The 21905-nt window shown below is 41.0% G+C and overlaps 1 protein-coding gene across 1 annotated transcript; it reads left to right on the top strand.

Annotated features, from left to right (window-relative positions):
- The first annotated feature begins 10785 nt into the window (after positions 1-10785).
- On the top strand, positions 10786-12075 carry LOC110735603 (serine/threonine-protein kinase WNK8-like). Its single transcript, XM_021915793.1, has one exon. It carries the CDS (start codon positions 10786-10788, stop codon positions 12073-12075), a length of 1290 nt encoding a protein of 429 aa, XP_021771485.1.
- The last annotated feature ends 9830 nt before the right edge of the window (positions 12076-21905 follow it).

The raw sequence follows: 21905 nt of genomic DNA, 5'->3' as shown, positions 1-21905 counted from the left end.
TCAGAGTAAGATACAAGGATGTTTTCCGCCCACTCTCCAAACTGATGATCTTACCCTAGAAGCCCTTGACACCCATTTCTTAGCCTGAAACACACATATATATAGTGAGAAGCAACTCATAAAGAAAAGTATATTCAAACCCTAAACCCTAAACTCTCAACTTTGTTCTCTTAAATAAAAAGGACTAAATTATCCTATAAACAAAATAAAATTCTCAACTTTATAAGTGATGATAAATAAAGTTCTCATAACAATTTAGAAATATAGGTAAATGTAGCTTGTACTAAATACAATTCTCAGCTTATAAACAGCAACAATAACAACTAGAAAAGGCCTTACATTTGTGGAGGAGGAGCCTTATGCGTTCAATGGAGGGGGAGCTGTGCCTTGCGCATATAAATGGAGGAGTTAAGTAGCAATTATTGACAAACCCTAGCAATTACAAGAAAATTGTCAATATTAACTAAAGACCAATATCTCAAAAACCATAACAATGGAGGAGCGCTATTACAACTTACCTAGCTAGGTCTAAGCTGCTACATACTTCAATAATGCAAGCATATATGGAGGGAGGCAGAAGAGAAGAGATGAGTGCGTGCGTGAGGGAGGCAGAAGAACAAACCCAGACCCACTGCGTGCGTGAGGAGGCAAAAGCTTCAATGGACCCTTCAATGGAAGCTTCATTGGAGGAATGGTTTGGGGAGAGCTGAGGGAAGGCACGCGTTTTTGGAGGTGAGAGCAAAAACAGAGTTGAGAGAAGAAGAACGTTTGCACTTGAACGAGGGAGTATACAGTAGCTTAGTATTCAAAAACCCGGGTTTTTTTTAAAATTGGCAACGGTTAACCGTTGCCAACTCTACCCCTTTTATTTTATTTATTTTTTTTAAATTTAATCAATTGGCAACGGTTAACCGTTGCCAAATGTAACCAATTTTTTTTTTTTTTTTTTTTTAAAAAAAAAAAATGGCGCTCACTTAAGTTGGCAACGGTTTTCATGAACCGTTGCCATAGGGGGTTGCCTATTTCTTTTTTTCTACCAGTGAGACTTGAGATGACTCCACCAGAGAAAACGCTAGCTAAGTCAGCCGCCGAAATAAGGAAGGAGCAACTCGAGCAGAAACGGGCCCAACTTGTGGCCAGAGGCGGTGGGGTAAGCACCGGCTGATTTGATGTCACCTGTATGTCTTGCAAATAATCTTGATTCTAACTTGTTGCTTTGCTATCTTTTGCAGACGGGGAGCCAGAACGTTCCTCGCTGTTTGAGGAAAATGGTGAGGTGACCAGGGGAGGAACTCCCCCAGCCTGCTTCACAGAGGCGGCGGGTCTCAAGCGGTCCCGCACCCACCTCATCCGGTAGAACACCGGCTCCTGATAGACCCACAACCGCAGGCAAAAGTCTGCAAAGCTTGAGTTTAAGCTCAGGGCTGGTTGAGGCCGGATCTAAGGAGCCTGAGGTTCCTTCTAATCTGGTGCTTGCTGTTGCATCTGGCTCAAATGCGGCTGGGGGTCGTCTCACCCCTCAGCCTGAAAACGAAGGTACAAATTTCCCTTTTAACCCCCCCGGCCGTTGGGCTTGTTCGAGTCAAGTCCCAAGCTTCTCAGTCGGGGGATTTTTCCGGAAGTCGGCTGAATATAGGAGCCGCTTAAGCCCAATAGTTAACAAATATCTCCCATGATGCAGATGCTGCTTCTCGTTGGCCGGATCTGATATGCAATATTACGCCAAGAGAATGCTGAGGACCCTCACCCGGACCGAGAAGGAGGCGGTACCGGGGTGTCAACCAGGTCAACCTTGACCGCATCACCTCACTGCTAGCTGAGGTAAAATACCGGTTGGGGTACCTTTGGGCAATTTTGCTAATTACCGGATGGAGTATTTTTGGGCAATTTTTCTAATTGCCGGTTGTTATATAACTTAACTAACTTCATTTCTAGCTGACGTTGCAGGTAATGTTGAGAGTTGACGGGATGAAAGCTCCTTTGCGGAAGAAGCAAGAGGAGGTAAGGGATGCATAGAGACGGGCAGCCGAATTAATTGATGTCTGTCAATATAACTCCCTTATGCTTGAAATCCAAACTAAAGCCCGGGAGATGAAACAGGAGGAAATCACCAGGAGCTTACGGCTGCTGCTGATACAACCAACAAAAATGCTGCCGACTGGAAACTCCAAGTTGACAAACTCAAGGCTGACGTCAAGGCCTTGGGGGAGGCTGACAAGGAGAATGTTGAGCTGAAAAACGAGGTCACCCGGCTGAAGGACGAGCTAGTTAAGACCAAAAAGGAGCATTTGGACCAACTGTCGGCTGAACAGAACCGGCTGGTCACCGAGAATGAGCGTGACTTCGAAGCACGCATGAAGATGGCATGGTCCATGATCCACCCGGACACCGACTATGCTTTCTTCGACTTGAGGTACAATTACGCAACAGAGGTATTTGATGCTGAAGTACTCGGGCTTCAGCAACCGGCGCCCTTCGAGGAGTGGGCTGGCATAGGGGATGAGCAGGCGGAAGAAGAGATGCCGGGTGGGGCCAGAGAAGGCCAACCCCAGCAGGCCCAAGATGCCCCTATTGGCGGTCAGGACCAGCAGCCGGAACAACAGCAGCAACAGTAGCATCAGTAGCTTAAATAGATTTTTAACTCCTACTTTCATCCGGCCTGCGAGCCGTGTAGTCTTGTATCATTTTCTCCGGACAGGGGTCCAGCTAACATTTGACTTTGAAATATTTATATATATATGCCGACTAAGTCGGTTTGCTTTGCCACTATTTGTTTCAATTTTTTGCAATTTTTACCTTAAATGAATTTTTTGTTTCAATTTGAATTGATATATGCCGGATTTATTAGCCCTGTCTGCCCCTGGATGGTTGTTTTCTTAATAGTTACAAACTTGAAGCAAGCAGCCGTCCATAAGCATCCGGATGAATATATAGGTGGCCCGTGACCGTTTCAAAACAGAATTGATCCCAAGTCGAATCGGCCGGCTGTTCCGGCTAAATCAAACTTAGGATACGCGCTTAACCGGCTAGGGTTTACCCCTTAGGTATCCGACAATGCCGTTGGTTGGCATGCAGGCCGGACGTATGCATTTTAAACAACTGCGGATTAATGATAATGATAATGGAAATGGTAGCCGGTTGTATTGCTTTTTGGCAAAAGCCAGCTGAAGACCGAGATTTAATTCACCGCCTGTATTGCGTTGGGGAAATAACCGGATGTCCCTTGATTTCACAAGGTTTTGACCTTGTTTATGGAAGCTGGAGCCGGCTGTAGTGCTTTTTGGCAAAAGCCAGCTGCAGATCAAGATTTAATTCACCTTCAGTATTACCTTGGGAAATAACCGGGTGTATCTTGATTTCGATAGGCCATTCAAACGGCCATGGGTTATCTTTAACTTAACCAGTTAAAGCCGTTTTAGTCTATTACCTGTAGAACAATGTACCACCCGGAAGGGAGATGTTCTCTTCGACAAATTCACCCAAATGGGCGTTGCCGGATGCCTACTCATGGTTAGAGCAGACAATTTAAATATGTTGGCCTTTAGCCTTTTGAATAACTAAGTTAGGTACTTAGACTTCTACTCATTTTGAGCAAACGGGTGCCCGGAGGTGCATTGCACAGGTTGGACTTGGAAGATGCCAGAATGTGTATTGCACATGGGACTTAGAAGTTGCCCGGTTGTGCATTGCACATGGGACTATACAAAAAACAATTGAAATAAATTAACTCTTTCATTAATATACTCTATTTATAAAATAGTTACAAATCCTTAGAAGTAGTACTTTTTCAAGTTGTCAACATTCCAGGTTATGGCTAGCCGCTTGCCGTCTGGTGTTTCCAGGCGGTAGGTGCCGCCTCTGACTTCTTCAAAAACCCGGTAGGGGCCCTCCCACTTAGGGGTTAGCTTCCCTTGCTCATTTGCCCTACCGGTTGCCTCCATCTTCCGTAGCACAAAGTCCCCCACTTTGAGGGGCCGTTTGTGTACTCTTTTGTTGTAGGCCCTCGTCATTCTTAGACGGTATATCTCATGACGCAAGGCGGCATTGCCCCTGCGCTCCGGGAGTGAGTCAATGCAAGACGCATGGCCTCCCAATTAGCCTCTTCATCATAGAGCATGACTCGGAGTGTTGGCTCATAAAGTTCAATGGCAAGACGGCTTCAGTGCCGTATGTCATGAGAAATGGGGTTTCACCGGTTGCCCTTTTTCAGTTGTTCTGATGGCCCAAAGGACGTGAGGTAACTCATCCGCCCAAAGACCGCCAACTCTTTCAATCTTCTTTTTTATGCCGTCTGAGATGAGCTTGTTGAAGGCTTCAACCTGAAGGTTTGCTTGGGGCCGGCCAACGGATGAAAAACAATGTGAGATCCCTTGATCTCCCAACCAACTCTTGAGGGTAGGCGTTTCAAACTGAGGACCGTTGTCAAAGACCATAGACATAGGGACCCCAAACTGGGTAATGATGTTCCTCCAAATGAAGGAGATGACATCCTTTGTCTTAATGCCCTTGACCGCCTCTGCCTCAACCCACTCGGTGAAGTAATCTACAGCCACTAGAATGTATCTTCTTCCGCCTGATGCAGGCGTATAAGGACCTAAGATGTCCATGCCTCATTTTGCAAATGGAACCGGGTTGTAGATGGCCGTTAAATCTTTTGCCGGACGATGTATGAGCCGGCCAAACCTCTAGCACTTGTCACATCTCTTCACCAATTCCATGGCGTCTGCCTCAAGATTGGGCCAAAAGTAGCCTTGCCGCCTGGCCCTCTTTGCTAGAGTTCTGCCGCCTATATGTGATGCAAAAAAACCCGCATGCAGATCCTCTAGCACCTCTTTTCCCCTTTTAGGGGTAACACACTTCAGCAACGACTGGAGGTAACCCTTTCTGAAGAGTTCCCCCTTGTACATTTCGAAGCTTAGAGCTCGCTTTTTCAGTGCTGCCGCTTCTAAATGGGCATCCGGCAGGGTGCTGTCTACCAAATAATTTCGGATGGGGTCCATCTAGGTAGAGCTTCGATCTAGAATTCCAATGGGATCATGTTTAATGCTTCTTTTCTCCATGACCTTCCAAAATACTGACCTAGGCGTATCACAAGTGGCGGATGAGGCCAGTTTGGACAATGCATCTGCCTGATTGTTCTCTGACTGGGGTACCTGACTTAGATGGAATTCATCAAGTGTCCCAGCCTCATCTTTGACCGCCTGCAGATACTTGATCATTTCCGGATGGGTGGCCTCATAGTCACCATTGAATTGGCTAACAATCAATTGAGAATCTGAGCAGGCGTCAACTTTCCTTGCCCCTGCCGCCTTACACATGCGTATACCAGCTAGCAGGGCCTCGTACTCCGCCTCATTATTGGAGGCATGGAACTTGAACCGTAGTTTCTATTCATATTTGTCCCCCTCTGGAGATATGCAAATTACGCTTGCACCACAACCGTTCATAGTAGAGCTCCCGTCTACATATAACTTCCAAACCTGATCAACATTTTCCGGATGTACCGGTCTTGTCATTTCAACGATGAAGTTGGCGAACGCCTGACCCTTCACTGCCTTTCTAGGCTCGAAAGTTATTTCCAGACTTTGCATTTCAATAGCCCACTTGAGCATTCTGCCGGATGACTCAAGGGTTGTCATTGGACGCTTGAGGGGTTGGTCTGTGTAGACCACCACCGGGTGTGCCAAGAAGTATGGTTTAGCTTCTTAACTGCCATGAAAAGTGCGAGGCTGAATTTTTCAACCAAGGGGTATCTTAACAAAGCATTTCGGAGCACATGGCTAATGAAATAGACCGGGAGCTGAATGTCGTCTCTCTCAGCTAGGAGAACGACACTAAGGGCATGATCTGAGACGGCCAAATACATGTAGAGAACTTCTCCTGCTAGAGGGCTGACCAGCCGTAGCAAAGAGTGGTGGTTCTCCTTCAACTTCTGGAATGCCACCTCAGCATTCTCCCCCCATTCAAATCTAGTCTTCTTCTTGATTGCCTGGAAGAAGTAGAGGCACTTGTCACCTGACCGGCTGAGGAATCTCCCCAACGCCGCCAGACAACCAGTGAGTCTTTGGACTTCTCTGACAGTGCCGGGTGACTTCATGTTAATTACCGCCTGCACTTTGTCCAGATTGGCCTCTATCCCCCTTTGATCAATCAAGAATCCGAGAAACTTCCCAGACTCAACACCAAAGACGCACTTTTTCGGATCAAGCATGACATTATGCCGCCTGAGGGTGGTGAAGGTTTCTCGGAGGTCAGGAAGATGATCCGTCTGGAGCTTGGATTGGACTATCATGTCATTAATGTACGCTTCTACATTCCTCCCAATTTGATTAATGAAGACCATGTTAATCATCCGTTGGAAGGTAGCAGGCGCATTCTTTAGCCCAAACGACATCACCGTATAACAGAACAACCCTTGATCAGTGACGAATGTTGTTTTCTCTTGATCTTTTTTCCACAAGGGTATCTAGCCATCTTTTGGTCCCTGCTCAGGGCACCGACTAAACCATCATCCCTCTTAAACTTAATCAGCATGAGGGATGGGATGATGACTGACTTGGACTCGTTGAGGGTAGGACGACCCAAAATGAGATTGTAGGCGGTCAATTCCGCGACCACCAAAAACTTGACGACCATGTGTCGTCCTTCCCCCTTCTCTCCTAGTCGGATGGGTAGGTCAATTCTCCCCACCGGATGCACTACTCTTCCCCCAAAGCCGACTAGGGGGTGAGAAGCCTTGTGCATACTGCTAGGCTTGTACTTGAGCTTTGCCAAGTATTGGTAGCTGATCAGGTCAGACGAGCTCCTAGTATCGATGAGGATCCGGTCCACTCATTGATTGGAAACCTTGCATTCGATGACAATTGGGTCATCATGGGGCCGCCTGACCATACCCCGATCCTTCTCAGAGATGAAGACCTCAGGGAAGGTATCTTTCGACGCCAGGCCCTCATCCTCTAGGTTGGATAGTTTCCGGATGCTATACTTGGTACCCCGGATGGTAGGACCTCCGCTTGCGAAGCCGCCTGCTATGGTGAAGATGTGTTCTTCATCAGTATCAGAGCTCACAGCCGACTTCTTTGACGCTTGCCCATTGTTGGGTTTGGGGTTACCCTTGGACTTCACCAAGTAGGACTTCAGAGCCCCCTCGTTAGCCAGACGGTCCAATAGCCGCTTGAGGCTATAGCAACCATTGGTGTCATGGCCAACATCCTCATGGAAGTGACAGTACTTGCTCTTGTCACGGTTCTTGATAGAACTCTTCATAGCAGCCGGTTTTTCAAGAGTTAACCGGTCTTTGACCTCCATGAGGATGGAGGAGCAGTCCTTGTTGAACTCTTACTTGGGGACGTACGGTTCCAACTTTCTCTGTTTCTTCTGGGACAGTTGATCAGAGCGATCCGCCGCCCAGACTTCTTTTCTATTCTTGCCCTCTTCTTTTTTGGCCGGCTGGGCAAGCTGGCTATCTTTCTTGTCGGACCTACTTGGCTCCGACGAGTGCTTGATGGCACAGAGTTCTGTCACCTGTATATAGGCTTCGCCATTTCTCTCTCCTCTCCTCTTTCCTCTCATTTAATTTCAGAACCCTACCCCTCTTCTTCATTTCTCTTTTCTCTCTCCTCTCTGCCGCCCCTCTTCTCTTCTATTATCTTCTCTTTCTCTCTCCTCTCCTCTTTCCTCTCATTTTTCCTCTTCTCCTTCCTTCTCCTTCCTTTTCCTTCTCATTCTCCTTCCTTCTCCTTCGTCCTTCCTTTTCTTTTGTCCTTCCTCTTCCTTTTTCTTCTCTTCGACACAACCACCACCAAGTATAAATCTAGCTTTTTCTTCACGTTTTCTGGGTAACAATGGAGCATTTTTATCAGGATTTGCTTCGATTTCTTTGGGTGTCTCACTGTTCAACCGTTTGATTTACTTACTAAAAAAAACAACTTCGATTTTGATTATTTTAATGGTTAATTAGGTCAAATTCGACCAATAAAAGCCTAGATCTAGACTTTTCATGGCCGAATTTGGCCTTGTTAAACTGTTTTCGTGATGAAATTCGAAGCTCATTTCAATTCAAGGTATGTTTTTTTTTTAATTTTTCGGTTTTCTGAGTTTTTTTTCTTTTTTTTTTTTTGAAATTTTTGAGCCTATTAGTTGTAGTGTGTGTGTATGACGTGTGGGCTAGTGGTGGGTGGCGATGTGGGAATTTTTGGGTGGTTTCGTGGGGTTTGGTGGCGTGGGTTAGGGTTAGTTAGGGTTGTGGGTGGTTTCATGGGTTTGGTGGCGTGAGTCTGGGTTAAGATGGTCGTGGTGGGTTGGGGGGTGGGTTAAGGGTGTTTGGTGGGGTTACAGTGGTGGGGTTAGGGCTGGGGTGGCTGTGGGGTGGGTTGGGGTTAAGGGTGTGGGTGGGTTACGGTGGTGGGGGTTGGTTAATGTGGGCAGTGGTGGGTTGGGGTTAGGGGGTGGGCAGTGGGTTAGGGGTAGGTGGGGCAGTGGGTTAGGAGTGGTGGGTGTGGGCAGTGGGTTAGGGGTAGGTGGGCCTGTTTTTTTTTTTTTTTTTTTTTTTTTTATTTTTTTTTTATTAAACTTTCCGACGGAATATTAAACTTTCCATCGAAATTTCCATCGGAAACATAGTCGGAAGGTTGTAGGTTCCGACGGAATTCAGTCCGTCGGAATGTTGCGACGGACTTCACAATTAAGTCAAACTTGACTCCGACAGAGCAAAATCCGTAAAAAATTCCGTCGGAATGGACCTTTCCGACGGAATTTCCCTCGGAATATCGCGAAATTCCTACAAACCATAATGCGACGACGCCTTCCGACGGAATTTCAGGGTTTTCCGACGGATTTTTTCCGTCGTTGATTGGCTGTTTTCTAGTAGTGTCCCTTGATGCGTCTCCGAATGCTTCATTAAAGTATTGCGGAAACTGTCTAAGTAAGTCGACGTTGAATCCGACCTAGACATTTGCTGACTTATCTTCTCCTGGATGAACATTCGGGCGTCAGAGAAAGTGTTTTTGGACCCATCCGGCTGAACTTGCCGGATGACCTTCCTTTGCCCTGATTCAGGGAAACGAAGTTTGGAGAGGTCGATCAGGGGCCCATCCGTCCCCTTGGGTTTGGGGTGAGGAGTAGGCACCTGGTCTTTAATCTGCTTCTTCCCGGAGGGAGAAGGCTTTTTTGTCGACTGATCCTTGTTCGAGCCAGTTGACTTCTTGGTTATGTCTTTTATTTCCCCCTTGGAACTCGTCATGAATTTCATGAGCTCGTCTCTGGTGACGGGGGCCGTGCCCTCCGCCAACTGGGAGTGCCCAGCGTGCTTGCCGCCTAGGTTCTTGGGACCAGTTTCGTTTTGGCCCCGTTCCTTCTTCTCTTTGAAACGGGTGCATCTCGTTCGAAATGACCCGTCTGGGGCCACATAGGTGTCGACCTCGTAGTCTTCACCACTGTCATTGTCAGTATGGACCTCAGGTTCAACCGTAGGCCGGCTGCCAAATGTTTCGGGGTTTTTGGAGTCCCTCGGGAGAGTTACAATTCTGGGAATGCGCGCCTGACGTCCGTACCTGCAAAACCACAAAACTCCGGTTGGGTGGAATTCCACCTCCGACGATCAAGTTAGTATGATTCCGGATGGGTAAAAGTGCGGAAAGTAAATGGGTTTTTCTCCCTGATTCAGAGAAAATCCGCAATTAATATTGCTCGGTTTTTGTGTATGTATTTATGAATGTGTAAAAAAGAGGAATTTCCTCTATTTATAGCAGATGAAGATCTGCTCCCCCATTAAGGTTACAATGCCACGTGTCAGCATCCGATTGGATTCCAATGGGCCTTTAAAGGGCTGCCACGTCTCAGCACGGTATTGGGCCACGTGGCATAGGAGGGGTTTTTTTTTACCCCAAACAATTTCTATTTAATTATATACTCCATATTACATTTATCAACCATTTTTAGTTAAAATTTTGGTCTGATCCGATTTTGACCTGAAATAGGAGGTTTTGACACGACTTTTTCTGAGTGAAGTTGGGCCCGAATCGAAGGCTTGGCCCAAAATGGGTTTTTTTTTTTTTGTGGCAATTCAAAGCCCATCCCGGTCCATGATCACCTCCACGTTTAGTACATAATGCAATTGCTAGAAGGCCAAGAACCTGTTATTACATGACATTTAGTCAGGGTGTGCTATAGACTTATACTTCGTAATACTTATCCATCACAATCGTTCAATTTATGCTATAGTAAAAATAAGGTAGATCTATATTAATAAGGAGTAATAAACATCGTTAATACATTTCAAAATGGAGAGTAACAATGGTCATATGCACCCGTCCCCAAATCAAGAACTAAGAAGCTAATTAAAAGTGCAAACATGAATTATTAATTAATCAAGATTAGCAACACATGTTAATTTTGAATTCCAAAGTAATAATATGGGAGTGAATTGATTAGCAAGTCATTTTTATTTATTAATTTCCAAGTAAATATCTTAAATTAAAATTAAAATTAAATTTGTTTTTGATAAATAAAGATATTTAGTTACAATATAAAAATCAAGAAAACCCATTTTATGTTTGTTGATCTTGATAACCGACTTAACTGATTTCCCCTGCAAAACTAACAACTTTATAACTACCACTATAAATATTTCTATTAAAATCATTAAAATCCATTTCTATTATTTAGTTTCTTCTTCAAAATTATATATCCCTTCATTTTCAATCCATTAAAATCATCACAAATCTTAGCTTCTTTCTTTCTTTCATTGTGTTATATCATTCCTAATTACTACGTACTAAACTAGTAATGGCATCTTCGAGTTCAATCGAATGGAGGATTGTGGAAAGGGATGAGGAAAGAAAACTCTCAAGGTCCAACAAACCCCTAGGAAGCGGCTCCTTTAAAAAAGTTTACTTGGGGTTCGATGAGGTTAAAGGCATTGAAATAGCTTGGGGTAAGATACCATTTACACGGCAAATAAAGAAGTCTAAGAGATGTGCTGAAGCTGAATTATCGATGTCATTAGAGCACGAAAACATAATTAAATGCTACGATCATTGGTTAGATAAACCCAATAAAGTCGTGAACATGATTACTGAGTATTGTTCTTCGGGGGACTTGAGACACTACATTTTAGAACATAATCTTGTTGCTAATACAGTGATGATCAAGAATTGGTGTAGACAGATTTTAAGCGCGTTACATTATATTCATACTCGTGATCAGCCTGTTTGTCACCTTGATGTTAAGTGTGCTAACATATTTGTTGATGGTAAAACGGGCACGATTAAATTAGGAGACTTTGGAATTGCAAAGGCGTATAATCAAGAATTGGTTATAGCTGACATAAAGAAGTTTGGGGCTACAGTAGCAGAGATGGCGGATAGGAGATTACTACTATGCGGTGAGGTCAGGTTGGGTGGCATGGTATTTGGCGGTGGTGGACCCGAATTTTTTTCCCATCCGATGGCTTACAACTTGTCTGTGCTAGCCGGGGTGAAAAACAAAGAAATTGCGCGATTTAGTAATAAGTGTCTCCCTCCTGCTCCAAGAACCACGGCATTGGAACTTTTAGAGGACTCATTTCTTGCAGTCGATGTTACAGAAACATCGGCTGCTAGTACTAGTACTGCTGCTGGTAATCTGAGTCTGAGAAAATCTGTGCGAGATCAGGTGGCTGAACTACTGCAGCCGCCTGCAGAAGTACTGAAGGACTTTGACAGTAGAAATAAGAAATTCAGGTTACAGGGGAAAATGTCAGAGGATGTATTGATATCTATTACTCTGAGGAGTATTACTGATGGCAATGATTCGGTTAGAATGATGTATTTTGAGTTCTTGCTTGGAGTCGATACAATTCCTGACATCATGGCGGATATTGCAGTAGAGTTTGACTTGTCTGCTGAAGTAATCGCGGTGGTTTCTGAGAATTTGGAACAACTAATAACAGAATTTCAGCCTCATGACAGTAACACACCTTCAATTTCCAAGGAACAGCAGACGCAAGACGGAAGATCTGAGGATAATAGAAGAAGAGGCATCAGGAAATTGAAGCTGTTATCATTTTTATGCTGCACTAAACCCAGATCAATTTGATTCTTTACTACAAAAATAGACTATTCAATGATATTCTTTTATGTTAGTGTACTGTACTAAAAGTGACTATAATTTTAGGCATGTTAGAGATACTTTGAGTCTTATTAAGTGTATACGATTGCTCGATTTTAGGTCTAGGTATCTGGTTTTTGCTTTCTTTGATTTGTCGATTAATTGTCTTTCAATTTTTAATTGTTTGATTTGGAAAACAGAACATTATATTAGTGAGTTAGCTAGTAAGTTTGTACTTAAGTTCTACTGAATTCTTTTTAATTCTTTACAAGCATCTATTGTGTAACAAAAGCTTTCCTTTTCAATATAATTAATACTTTTAGTAGTACTTTATATGTACTGTGTTTTGTTTGTAATAATAAAATTCTCCACACATAAGTAATGCTTTTTTTTTTAAGAGAGTAACATAAGAAGCTAATTAGAAACGAGACATAAATTTTTTTATCAATCAAGAATTAGTAACAATTAAATTTTAACTAGAATTTTTAAATTGAAATAATGGGAGTGAACGATTTTATTATTTCTACTTAATTTGTTTTGTTTCACCAGTCATTTGAGATAAGATAGCACATTGCTGAAATGGAAAAAACCAGTGACTTTAATTTATTAAAAATATATCTTATATTAATGTTAGGATTTCATTTAATTAAAAGGCAAATTAAAGATACTTGATAGAATATTCTCTTCCTAGGTATAGGATATATTTTGTATAAGATTATAAGATATATCCTATATGAATATTCTCTATCAATACTTATTTAATTATAATATAAAAATCAAGAATTGGTGTAGACAGATTCTAAGTGCGTCACATTATCTTCATACTCGTGATCCGCCTGTTATCACTGTGATATTAAGTGTGATAACATATTTTTTAATGGTAACACGGGCACGATTAAACTAGGAGACTTGGGATGCGCGCAGAGATGGCGAATGCGAAGTTACTAAAGGATAAGTTCAATTGGATTGCCCATCCAAGAATGAGAGACAATCGTGTTGGTGTTGTGCTTCAAAGATACGTTAGTTGCTATATCTTATTGTTAGGGATATTAGTTTCGTAGTTAAAATATGTAGTGAGCCAATTAGTCAAACTTGGTACTATTATTTAGGAAATCAGTTAGTAGTCAGTAAGTTAGATGTGTTGAACGAAACTATTGGTGGTCAAATTATCATTGGGTTAGTGGAGTAATGTTACTATGTTAGTGAGTTTATGTTCCTAAATTATAGGACCAATTAGTTAGGTTTTTCTTTCTATTTAAATGCATTATGTAAGTTGATTTCATTGTGGCGAAAATATTGAGTCATAGGTTTGAGTTTCTGTTCTATAGCTTCCGTGCATTATTCTTTTCATCCCTCTTCAAAATATCTAACAAATCGGAGTAGTTTGGAGTCATTTGCGGCTTTTGCGCTATCCGGAGTGAAGAACACTCAGACAAAGGATTTCATGGAGAGCTGTATGGATTCTTCTAGACCGATGGCAGAATTCCTTCTGAATAATGACCAATTTCTCGCAGTTGATGTTACTGAAACATCGACTGCTAGTACTAGTAGTGCTGCTGGTAATCAGACTCTCAGAGAAACTGTGCGAGATCAGGTGACTACACTACTACTGCAGCCTACAGAAGTGCTCAAGGAATTTGACAGCGGGGATAAGAAATTCTGGTTACAGGGGATAATGTCAGAGGATGTATCAATATCTATTACTTTGAGGATTATTATTGATGGCATTGATATGGTTAAAACGATAAGTTTTGAATTCTTGCTCGGAGTTGATACAATTCCTGATATCATGGAGAACATTCAAGGAGAAATTGACTCGAATGCTGAAGTAATCGCGTTGGTTTCTGAGAATATGGAACATCTCATAACAGAATTTCCGTATGAACCATATGACAGGTACACCATGAATTAAAGCTATTTTTTTTTTTTTTTTTTTTTTTTTTTTTTATGAGAAAGGGGATTAAAATAAGAAAGGTTAAATGAGGTGACATGTAACATGAGTGAAAAATAAAATTTAAATGTGACATGATGGTGATATGGTTTGTGTTTTCAAATACTAAATGTAGAGATAGATATTTACTCTTTTAATTAGCTTTTTACTTTCGGTGTATAGACTACTCTCGTTGAAAATGCAATAATTAATTTAACTTAAACTTAGGATAACACACATTAAGCACTTTGCAAATTAGTCCAAATTTATACTTTAGTCCAAAATTACATATTATTAAGTGGTAAAACCAGTTATTTTTGTGAAAAGAAAATACTTAATTTCTTTTTACAAAGAAATTTATTAATGTGAAAATCAAGAAATAGTATTTTCAGTTTCTTGATTACCGACTTCACCCCAATTGTTATAAATATATATAACCATTAGAAATTTAGAATTACTCTTCAAATCATAATTTTCGTTTTTATTGTCACATTCCATCTTACTTTTCTTCAATGTAAATAAACTCTTACGTTACTCATAAATAATGCTTGTTCTATCTCTATTAGATTTTGTTACTCATGGCTTCGACTTCACAGGGAGGTAACAGCAATGATGAAATCGAGACGGATTCGAGTGGGCGATACCAAAGGTAAGGAAGCTAGTATAGAAATTGCTTGGTGTAAAACATATATAACAAAGGATTTAGAGAAGAACGAGGAATTTCTTAAGCTTTTATTGTTAGAAGGTGATCTAATGAGGTTTTTAAATGCTATGAGTCTTGGGTTGACAACGAAGAGAGAACCATTCACATGATTACTGAGTATCTCAAAACACACAAGTCTGAAGATAATAATGCTGCGGTCAAGAATTGGTGTCGACAGATTCTGAATGCGATAGCTTATCTTCACAGTCAAACTCCGCCGATTGTTCACCATGACATTAAGGCCAAAAACATCTTTATGGTACGCTCTGAGTCTTGAACAGGGGACCTAGAACAGGAAATATGGTACGCCGAGTTACATGGCACCAGAGCTTCATAAAGGAGAAGATTATAATTTTTGCAAGGTACGCCGCGTTATGGATCATGAGTAATAGGCGGATCATGAGAATGAAGATAATGTTATGTAGCGCACTTAAAATCTGTCTACACCAATTTTTGATTGCCGTATTTCCTACAAGATCATCTACGTGTTCAGGTTACTACTGCCGTATTATGCAAGATAGGTTACTACTGCCGTATTATGCAAGATCAGGTGGCTAGATTACTACTGCCACCAACAGAAGTACTGAGGAAATTTGACAGTGGAGATAAGAAATTCAGGTTACAGGGGATAATGTCAGAGGATGTATCAATTTCTATTACTTTGAGGATGATTCGCAACGATATGGTTAGGACGATACATTTTGAGTTCTTACTTGGATTTGATACAATTTCGGATATCATGGAGAACATTATTGCTGTTGAATTCGACTTGTCTGCTGAGGTAGTCGCGCTTGTTTCTGAGAATATGAAACAACTCATAACAGAATTTCAGCAAGACGGAAGGTCTAAGGATAATAGAAGAAGAGGCATCAAGAAGCTGTCATCATGGTTTGCTGCTACAAAATCTAAGCTTAAATTGATTCTGTAATATAAAAATAGACTATTAAATGATATTCTTTTATGTTAGTGTTATAAATGTGACTATAATTTTAGGCATGTTTGAGTCTTAGAGATACTTTGAGTCTTAGTTGAGTATATATCGTTGCTCTATTTTCCTCATCGATTTGTTGATAATAGTCATTCGTAAGTGTTTGATTTGGAAAACAGAACATTATATAGTGAGTTAGCTAGTAAGTTTTGTAGTTTTATCTCCGTACTATGTATTCGTTTTTAGTTCTTTATAAGCATCTGTTGTGTACTAAAAGCTTTCCTCTATGATTCCTTATTTGAAGTTGTCATACACTAGAGTTATCAAATCAAATGCAGTTGTTCAGTTCAGCTAGCTTGACTCTGATCATGTTAATCCAGCATTTATACTTGGCTAATGTATTGTGACATCTCTACTAAAGCTAATCAACTTAAAATACATTGAAGGACTATTACATAAATGTTTGGGTCTAATTCAATCATCCAATTGGGCCGATCCAAATGTTTTAATTACAAAAGCTCAAAAGCAAGGTTCAACTCTCCAGCCTAAATGCCAAGTCAGTCAATGGTCCAGTCAACGTGGCAAACCCACTTGACCTCAAGGGTCCAGCTCCTCTATTAAGCAAAGGTATAAAAGCATTCAATTGCCTCTTCTTACATTCATTCACTAGGCGAAAACACGTAATCCGCACCGGTTCAAAACCCCAATTTAGCACCGGTTTGGAACCGGTGCAAAATCAGTATTTTCGCACCGGTTTTAGACGAAAACCGGTGCGAAAAACTACTCTTTTAGCACCGGTTCTGTTCAAAACCGATGCCAAAAGTGCCCAAAAAAATTAATTTTTTTTTTATGCATTTTTTCACTTAAATTGTACCAAATACTTGTATATAATCATAATATACATAAAACACATATATTTTCTTCAATAACTTGTAATATTACACTTTAAAAAACTAAAATAAAAAATGGCGATACAATTATTTGAGGAATTGTTCAAGTATGAGTTTGTCTGCATTTGCCAGTTTGAGGAGTTGTTAATGAGCTTTACTCAGCCAAACACATACCTGTCTTTGCAACTGTTCAAGTCTGAGTTTCTCTGTATTTGCCAGCTCATATTCACCATTTTCCAAGTGTCTCTAATCTGGCCTAAGCCTCGAGTCAGTTGGTGGCAGCTTCTCTTGCAAACAGGAGTCAGTTGATTGGTTTCCTATCGCACCAGCAGCTGCATTTGATGTAATTGTAGGGCAATCTTTTGCCCAGTGCCCTTCCAGGCCGCATTTGAAGCAGGATGAACCACTTTTCATGCCATAGCTTCTGTTGTCAGTGGCTTCGAACTTCTGGTTTTCTATCGCACCAGCAGCTACGTTGGATGTAGTAGTTGGGCAATCTTTTGCCCAGTGCCCTTCCTGGCCGCATTTAAAGCAGGACGAACCACTTTTCATGCCATAGCTTTTGTTGTCAGTGGCTTCGAACTTCTGACCATAGCTGGTGTTTGGAGCAGTAGTTCCTTTATCAAAGTCGTTCCATGATCTTGTAAACCCAGAAGCTACCTGCAAAAATATTTTTGACTGACCACATTAATAAACTTGAAAAGCAAGTCAGAAGTTTTATTTTACACAACATATTTTTAGGTGACCGCAAAATATAGTAGAATTTAAGTACTAATACTCAAATATATTGCCAGAAGATGAATATATAAACTTGGATGGCACCAAACAAAATCAGCAACCCCGCCCCCCTTCTCTTCCGTACCGTAGTCTAGAGGACAACAGGACATCCATCAAACCCAAAATATGCAGCTTTAAAACCAAGCAGAACGACAAAATTACAAACTATATTTCACGCAAATCCAAATCCTGAAATGAAGTTTTTACAGAATCCAATTGGAAATCCTTAAATAATGACCAACACAACAAAGTTCATGACGGCTATATAAATAATCTAGTTTCCTAAACAGAATCCATGACAAGTGATGTAGAGGAATCCATTGTTATTGTTAACTTATAAATGATCAAGTAGAGATTTTAACTACTACATTACCTCAAAAGAAAGAATTAATTCTAGAAAATGAAAAGGAATACAAGGTAGGTAGTTAACCAGAGAAGGGAGGGGAAGGCAAGTACATCTGAGTAACCAAACTGAGATTGCAAAGGCACTAGGAAGCTATCATACGAATAAAAAAAAAAGGTAAAAGACATAGCTACATGCCTACATTACTGAAGTCATTAATCTAACGCCACATTATCATAGCCCAAAAGTACCTGGTTAGGCTGGTTAGTACGGCGTTGGTAGAATTGCTGCTGCCCTCCATTCTTCCAAGCCTTATGTGCTGATACTTAAGATGGCATGCTGGGTACTTAAGCGACTGTGATGTGATGAAAGAACAGGCACAGCAACAATTGGAGAATGCACTGCTTGAAATTGAAGCTCAGTCAGCTATCAAGCCGCTTGAAGATGCACTGGCAGGTGCAAAAGAGAAAAGTTCTTAACCTGAAGAGTGCTAGAGCCTCCAGACTACATATATGTTCTGTCCTAAATTTGTGCTTGTCTCAAGAGAGAACAATAAAAATTAAAATGTTGCAGCTATATTTCACAAGTTGGAACAGCTAAATGCAAAAATAAAAGCTGAGCGCCATAAAATAAAAGTTGTTGATTCTCGTAAAATTAAAATGTTGCAGTTATATTCATCAGCAATTTGAAGATGCACTGGCAATTCGAAGTATTATTCCATCATTGACAGCAATCATCCCAACCTGATAGGATAAAATTTTCATTAAATACTGATTTTGCAAGCTTATAATGCAGTATAAATAAAATACTATTTTTAAAGGCTCATTTTCACAGCAGAAGCAAACCTTAGGAACTCTGAACCAGCAAGGCTGACCACGCCTTGTATGAGAGTTATCCATGATGTCATCAAGAACGAGAAAATATGCTTGAAGTTGTTAGAGAGAGGGACAAGAAAATAGAAAAATCTTGTTAGTGATATCCCTAAAAGATCAAAATAAGGGACTGCTACATAACTTCAGTGAAAATTCATATCTATATACCCATTCAATGCACCACCCCAGGGCAGAAGCAAGAAAGACTTCATCATCAGTAAGCTCTTCTCCTTCCTTTAACAACTTGTAGTTGTCAATAACAGAAAACCCGCGATTTAGCTTCCTTGCAAGACACAAAATCAGCACCAAAATGTAACGTAAATCAACTTGTGGAATTCCAAAAAAAATTGGGTTAAGGCTTGCGTTGTTTGTATATAGGTGTCTCAAGCTTCTGAAATTAGATATTCTTCTTGTTCCTTATGACATTAATATCTTCAATATCTTGTTCTTCTGAAAGTTAAGCTACATAAATTTCAAAGTATACAAGGAAGAAGGACATATCTTAAGCTTTTCAAAATTATAATATAATATAATATTACTTTTCAAAAGTTTGCAAATATTTTATATCATCATGGTCATAATCATAGCCATGTCAAAATTATTTTGGCATAAGCTTGTAAATAGTTGGTCAGATTGTTCAAAAGATAGGTGTAAAAAGATAATAGGATATTAAGCATGAGATGGTCATGGTCAAATCTATATTAAAATATAACTTTGAATGCTACATTGCCTTGTAAAATAATTAGTAGAAAGATGCATCATCACAGAATTTTTTGTCAGGAGGACTTTAGCATTGGGAAAAATGTCTAAACTTCTAGAAACAAAACAATATGAACCTAATAGAGTAACAGTCAACCCTATTTTGCAGTAATAACCATATAAAGGAATCAGTTTAAGAAATTAGCAAATGATGTAACCCCTTTTATGGAAGACCATCCTATTTTGCACTACATATTTATTTCTTTAATAACAAATTAGCAAGTGCATGGTAGTCCTTATAAAAGTTACAAGCCCCTAATCTAAATAATTGGATTCACCCAATGTTATACTTCATCCGAATATAATTGTCACATTGTGCATTTGTGATAACCCCTCATATATACATATACTAGTATACTATATAACATAATTCTGCGATATCTCTTAACAATAATCGTTCTAATTATACCATCTTCCCATCAATTAAATTATTTAATCATTTATAATGAAAAACAAACATAAACCATCACAATTTCATGCATCACAACAACTTTTTCCGAAAATCCAAAATCGGTTCATGTAATGTGGTTCTAGAACAGAAATTATCAAATTAAAATTCAAAACCCCATAAAAATCATACAAGAACACCAATTCTGAACAATTCAACTACAGGATAAATATCCAAGTGTTAACATGCTAATTGCCTTTTAGGCTGCTCAAAAAGGAATGCTAAATTGCTAATTACAGGGGGGAGAGAGCATTTCAACCAAGTTTAAGGAGTTTAGGTAAAGAAAATTCAAGTGCATCCATTATAGTCCTTTTTATTAGAGATTATCATGGTTCATCAGGCAAACTAAAGGTAAAACCATCATCTTACCTCGAAGCTGGTTCAATGGAGGTGAGAAAGCTCGTAATCGGTGGAGGTGTAGCCGTGACAAGGAGGCCATTAGGGTGGAGGTGTAGCCGTGCGCGCTTCAATGACAAACCCTATATTACCACAACCCAAAAATTACTAAATTGAACAGAAAATCAACGACAAACCCTAGATTGCGAAAGATAATAAATGAATTTGCAAAACCACAAGAAAAATCTTACCTCGAAGTGAGTTCAATGGAGGCCAGAGCTGGTTCAATGGAGGTGCTGCTTCAATGGAGTGAGAAAGCGCGTAAACCAATTCAATGGAGAGAGAGCGAGCTGCTTCAATGGAGTGCAGAAGGAGATGCGAAAACGAGAGGGAGATGCGAAAACGGAGAGGGAAAGCTGGGAGGAAGAGCAGGAGACGCGAAAATGGGAGGGAGAGAGAAGAGCATAACGAAGAGGGAAAAAGAAAGAAGAAGAAAGAAAGCCTTAAACCGGTTTTTTTTTTTAATATTTCGCACCGGTTTTGGTTAGAACCGGTGGCAAATCCCTTTATTCCCTTTTTTTTCGTTTGTAATTAAACCGGTGCGAAAAAGATGATTTCGCACCGTTTTAATAGGAACCGGTGCGAAAAGTCATTAAGCTTATCCTGCCCATTTCTTTTGCCACCTGTTTTCAAGAACCGGTGTGAAAGGTGCGGTGCCTAATTCATTTTTTCTACTAGTGATTCAAGACAAGCCCCAAGCATTAAATTCTCTTCCATAGCTTTCTTTCTCTAAACACTAAACTGACTTTAGCATCGGAGGAGCCTTCCTTGGCACAATCCCCGAGGCTAGTTTACGTGTGTTTGTTGTACAGGAAATCCTCGGCCCAGTCACCACTTGGATCGAGACCAGCCTTCTCCCACGAAAAAGGGCCTGTCAAAAGTCTTGTTGTTTTCATACCGAAACAATTTGGCGCGTCTGTGGGGAAAACATCAAAAACCAGCCAAAAATTAATCAATCTTAGAGAAAATGACTAAGAGTGAAAAAAGTACTAAGAGGAATGATCCTTCCTCTTCAAGGAAAGGTCCAATTATGGTGAGGAGGAATCCACCTATTCCATCATCACCGGAACCTACTTCCTCCTCTTCAAAAGATCACTCTTCCCCGGAAAGAGCAGTATTTGAGAGGTCACCATCCCATTATACTCGCCAGCTGACTAGCTCTTCTCGGACGAGTCATTCCAACGCGAAGGGTCCTCCTCCAAGTTTATATTCTCGGTTGAGACCGAGAACAATTTCTCAGTCGGGGCCCTCTACGGAGGAAGTGGCAAGAGTCGTCGTGGTATTCATGGACATCATAAAAGCCCAAGGAGGAAACTTTCCACCAACACCCCATGATCACTCACCTCTTCCGCCAAGAAACCTGAGATGAAGGATTGGCCAAGAGGAGGGTGGACAAGCTCCATCCTTTAAGGAGCTTGGGGATGAATGGGAGGAGGACACATGGAGGACCGAGCGGGAAAGGAAAAATGAACCTCCAGTTCTTTAAAGATTCGAAAACCCAGGACTCCGGAGCTACAGAAGCAGTAACACCACCTCAACGTGGCAAAATCCTACTCGCCTAAACATTCACGAACGTCTAGGCTCAAGAAAGGTGGGCGTGCATAATCGCCTCACTTATTCGAAGGGAACTGAGCCCTATCCCGAGTTGTCACAGCCGGGGACAAAAACCACTTCCACCTCTCTAAGAGGGAGAAGCGAGGTCCCATCGGCTAGACACAAGGGAAAGGTCGTAATGGTTCTTATCAGCTCACCCTTCCAAAGTTGGATTTTGG

Source organism: Chenopodium quinoa, unplaced genomic scaffold (genome assembly GCF_001683475.1).
Source record: "Chenopodium quinoa cultivar QQ74 unplaced genomic scaffold, ASM168347v1, whole genome shotgun sequence".
NCBI lineage: Eukaryota > Viridiplantae > Streptophyta > Magnoliopsida > Caryophyllales > Amaranthaceae > Chenopodium > Chenopodium quinoa.
Note: the sequence above shows the minus strand (reverse complement) of the source record. Positions and strands in the feature narration are given on the sequence as shown.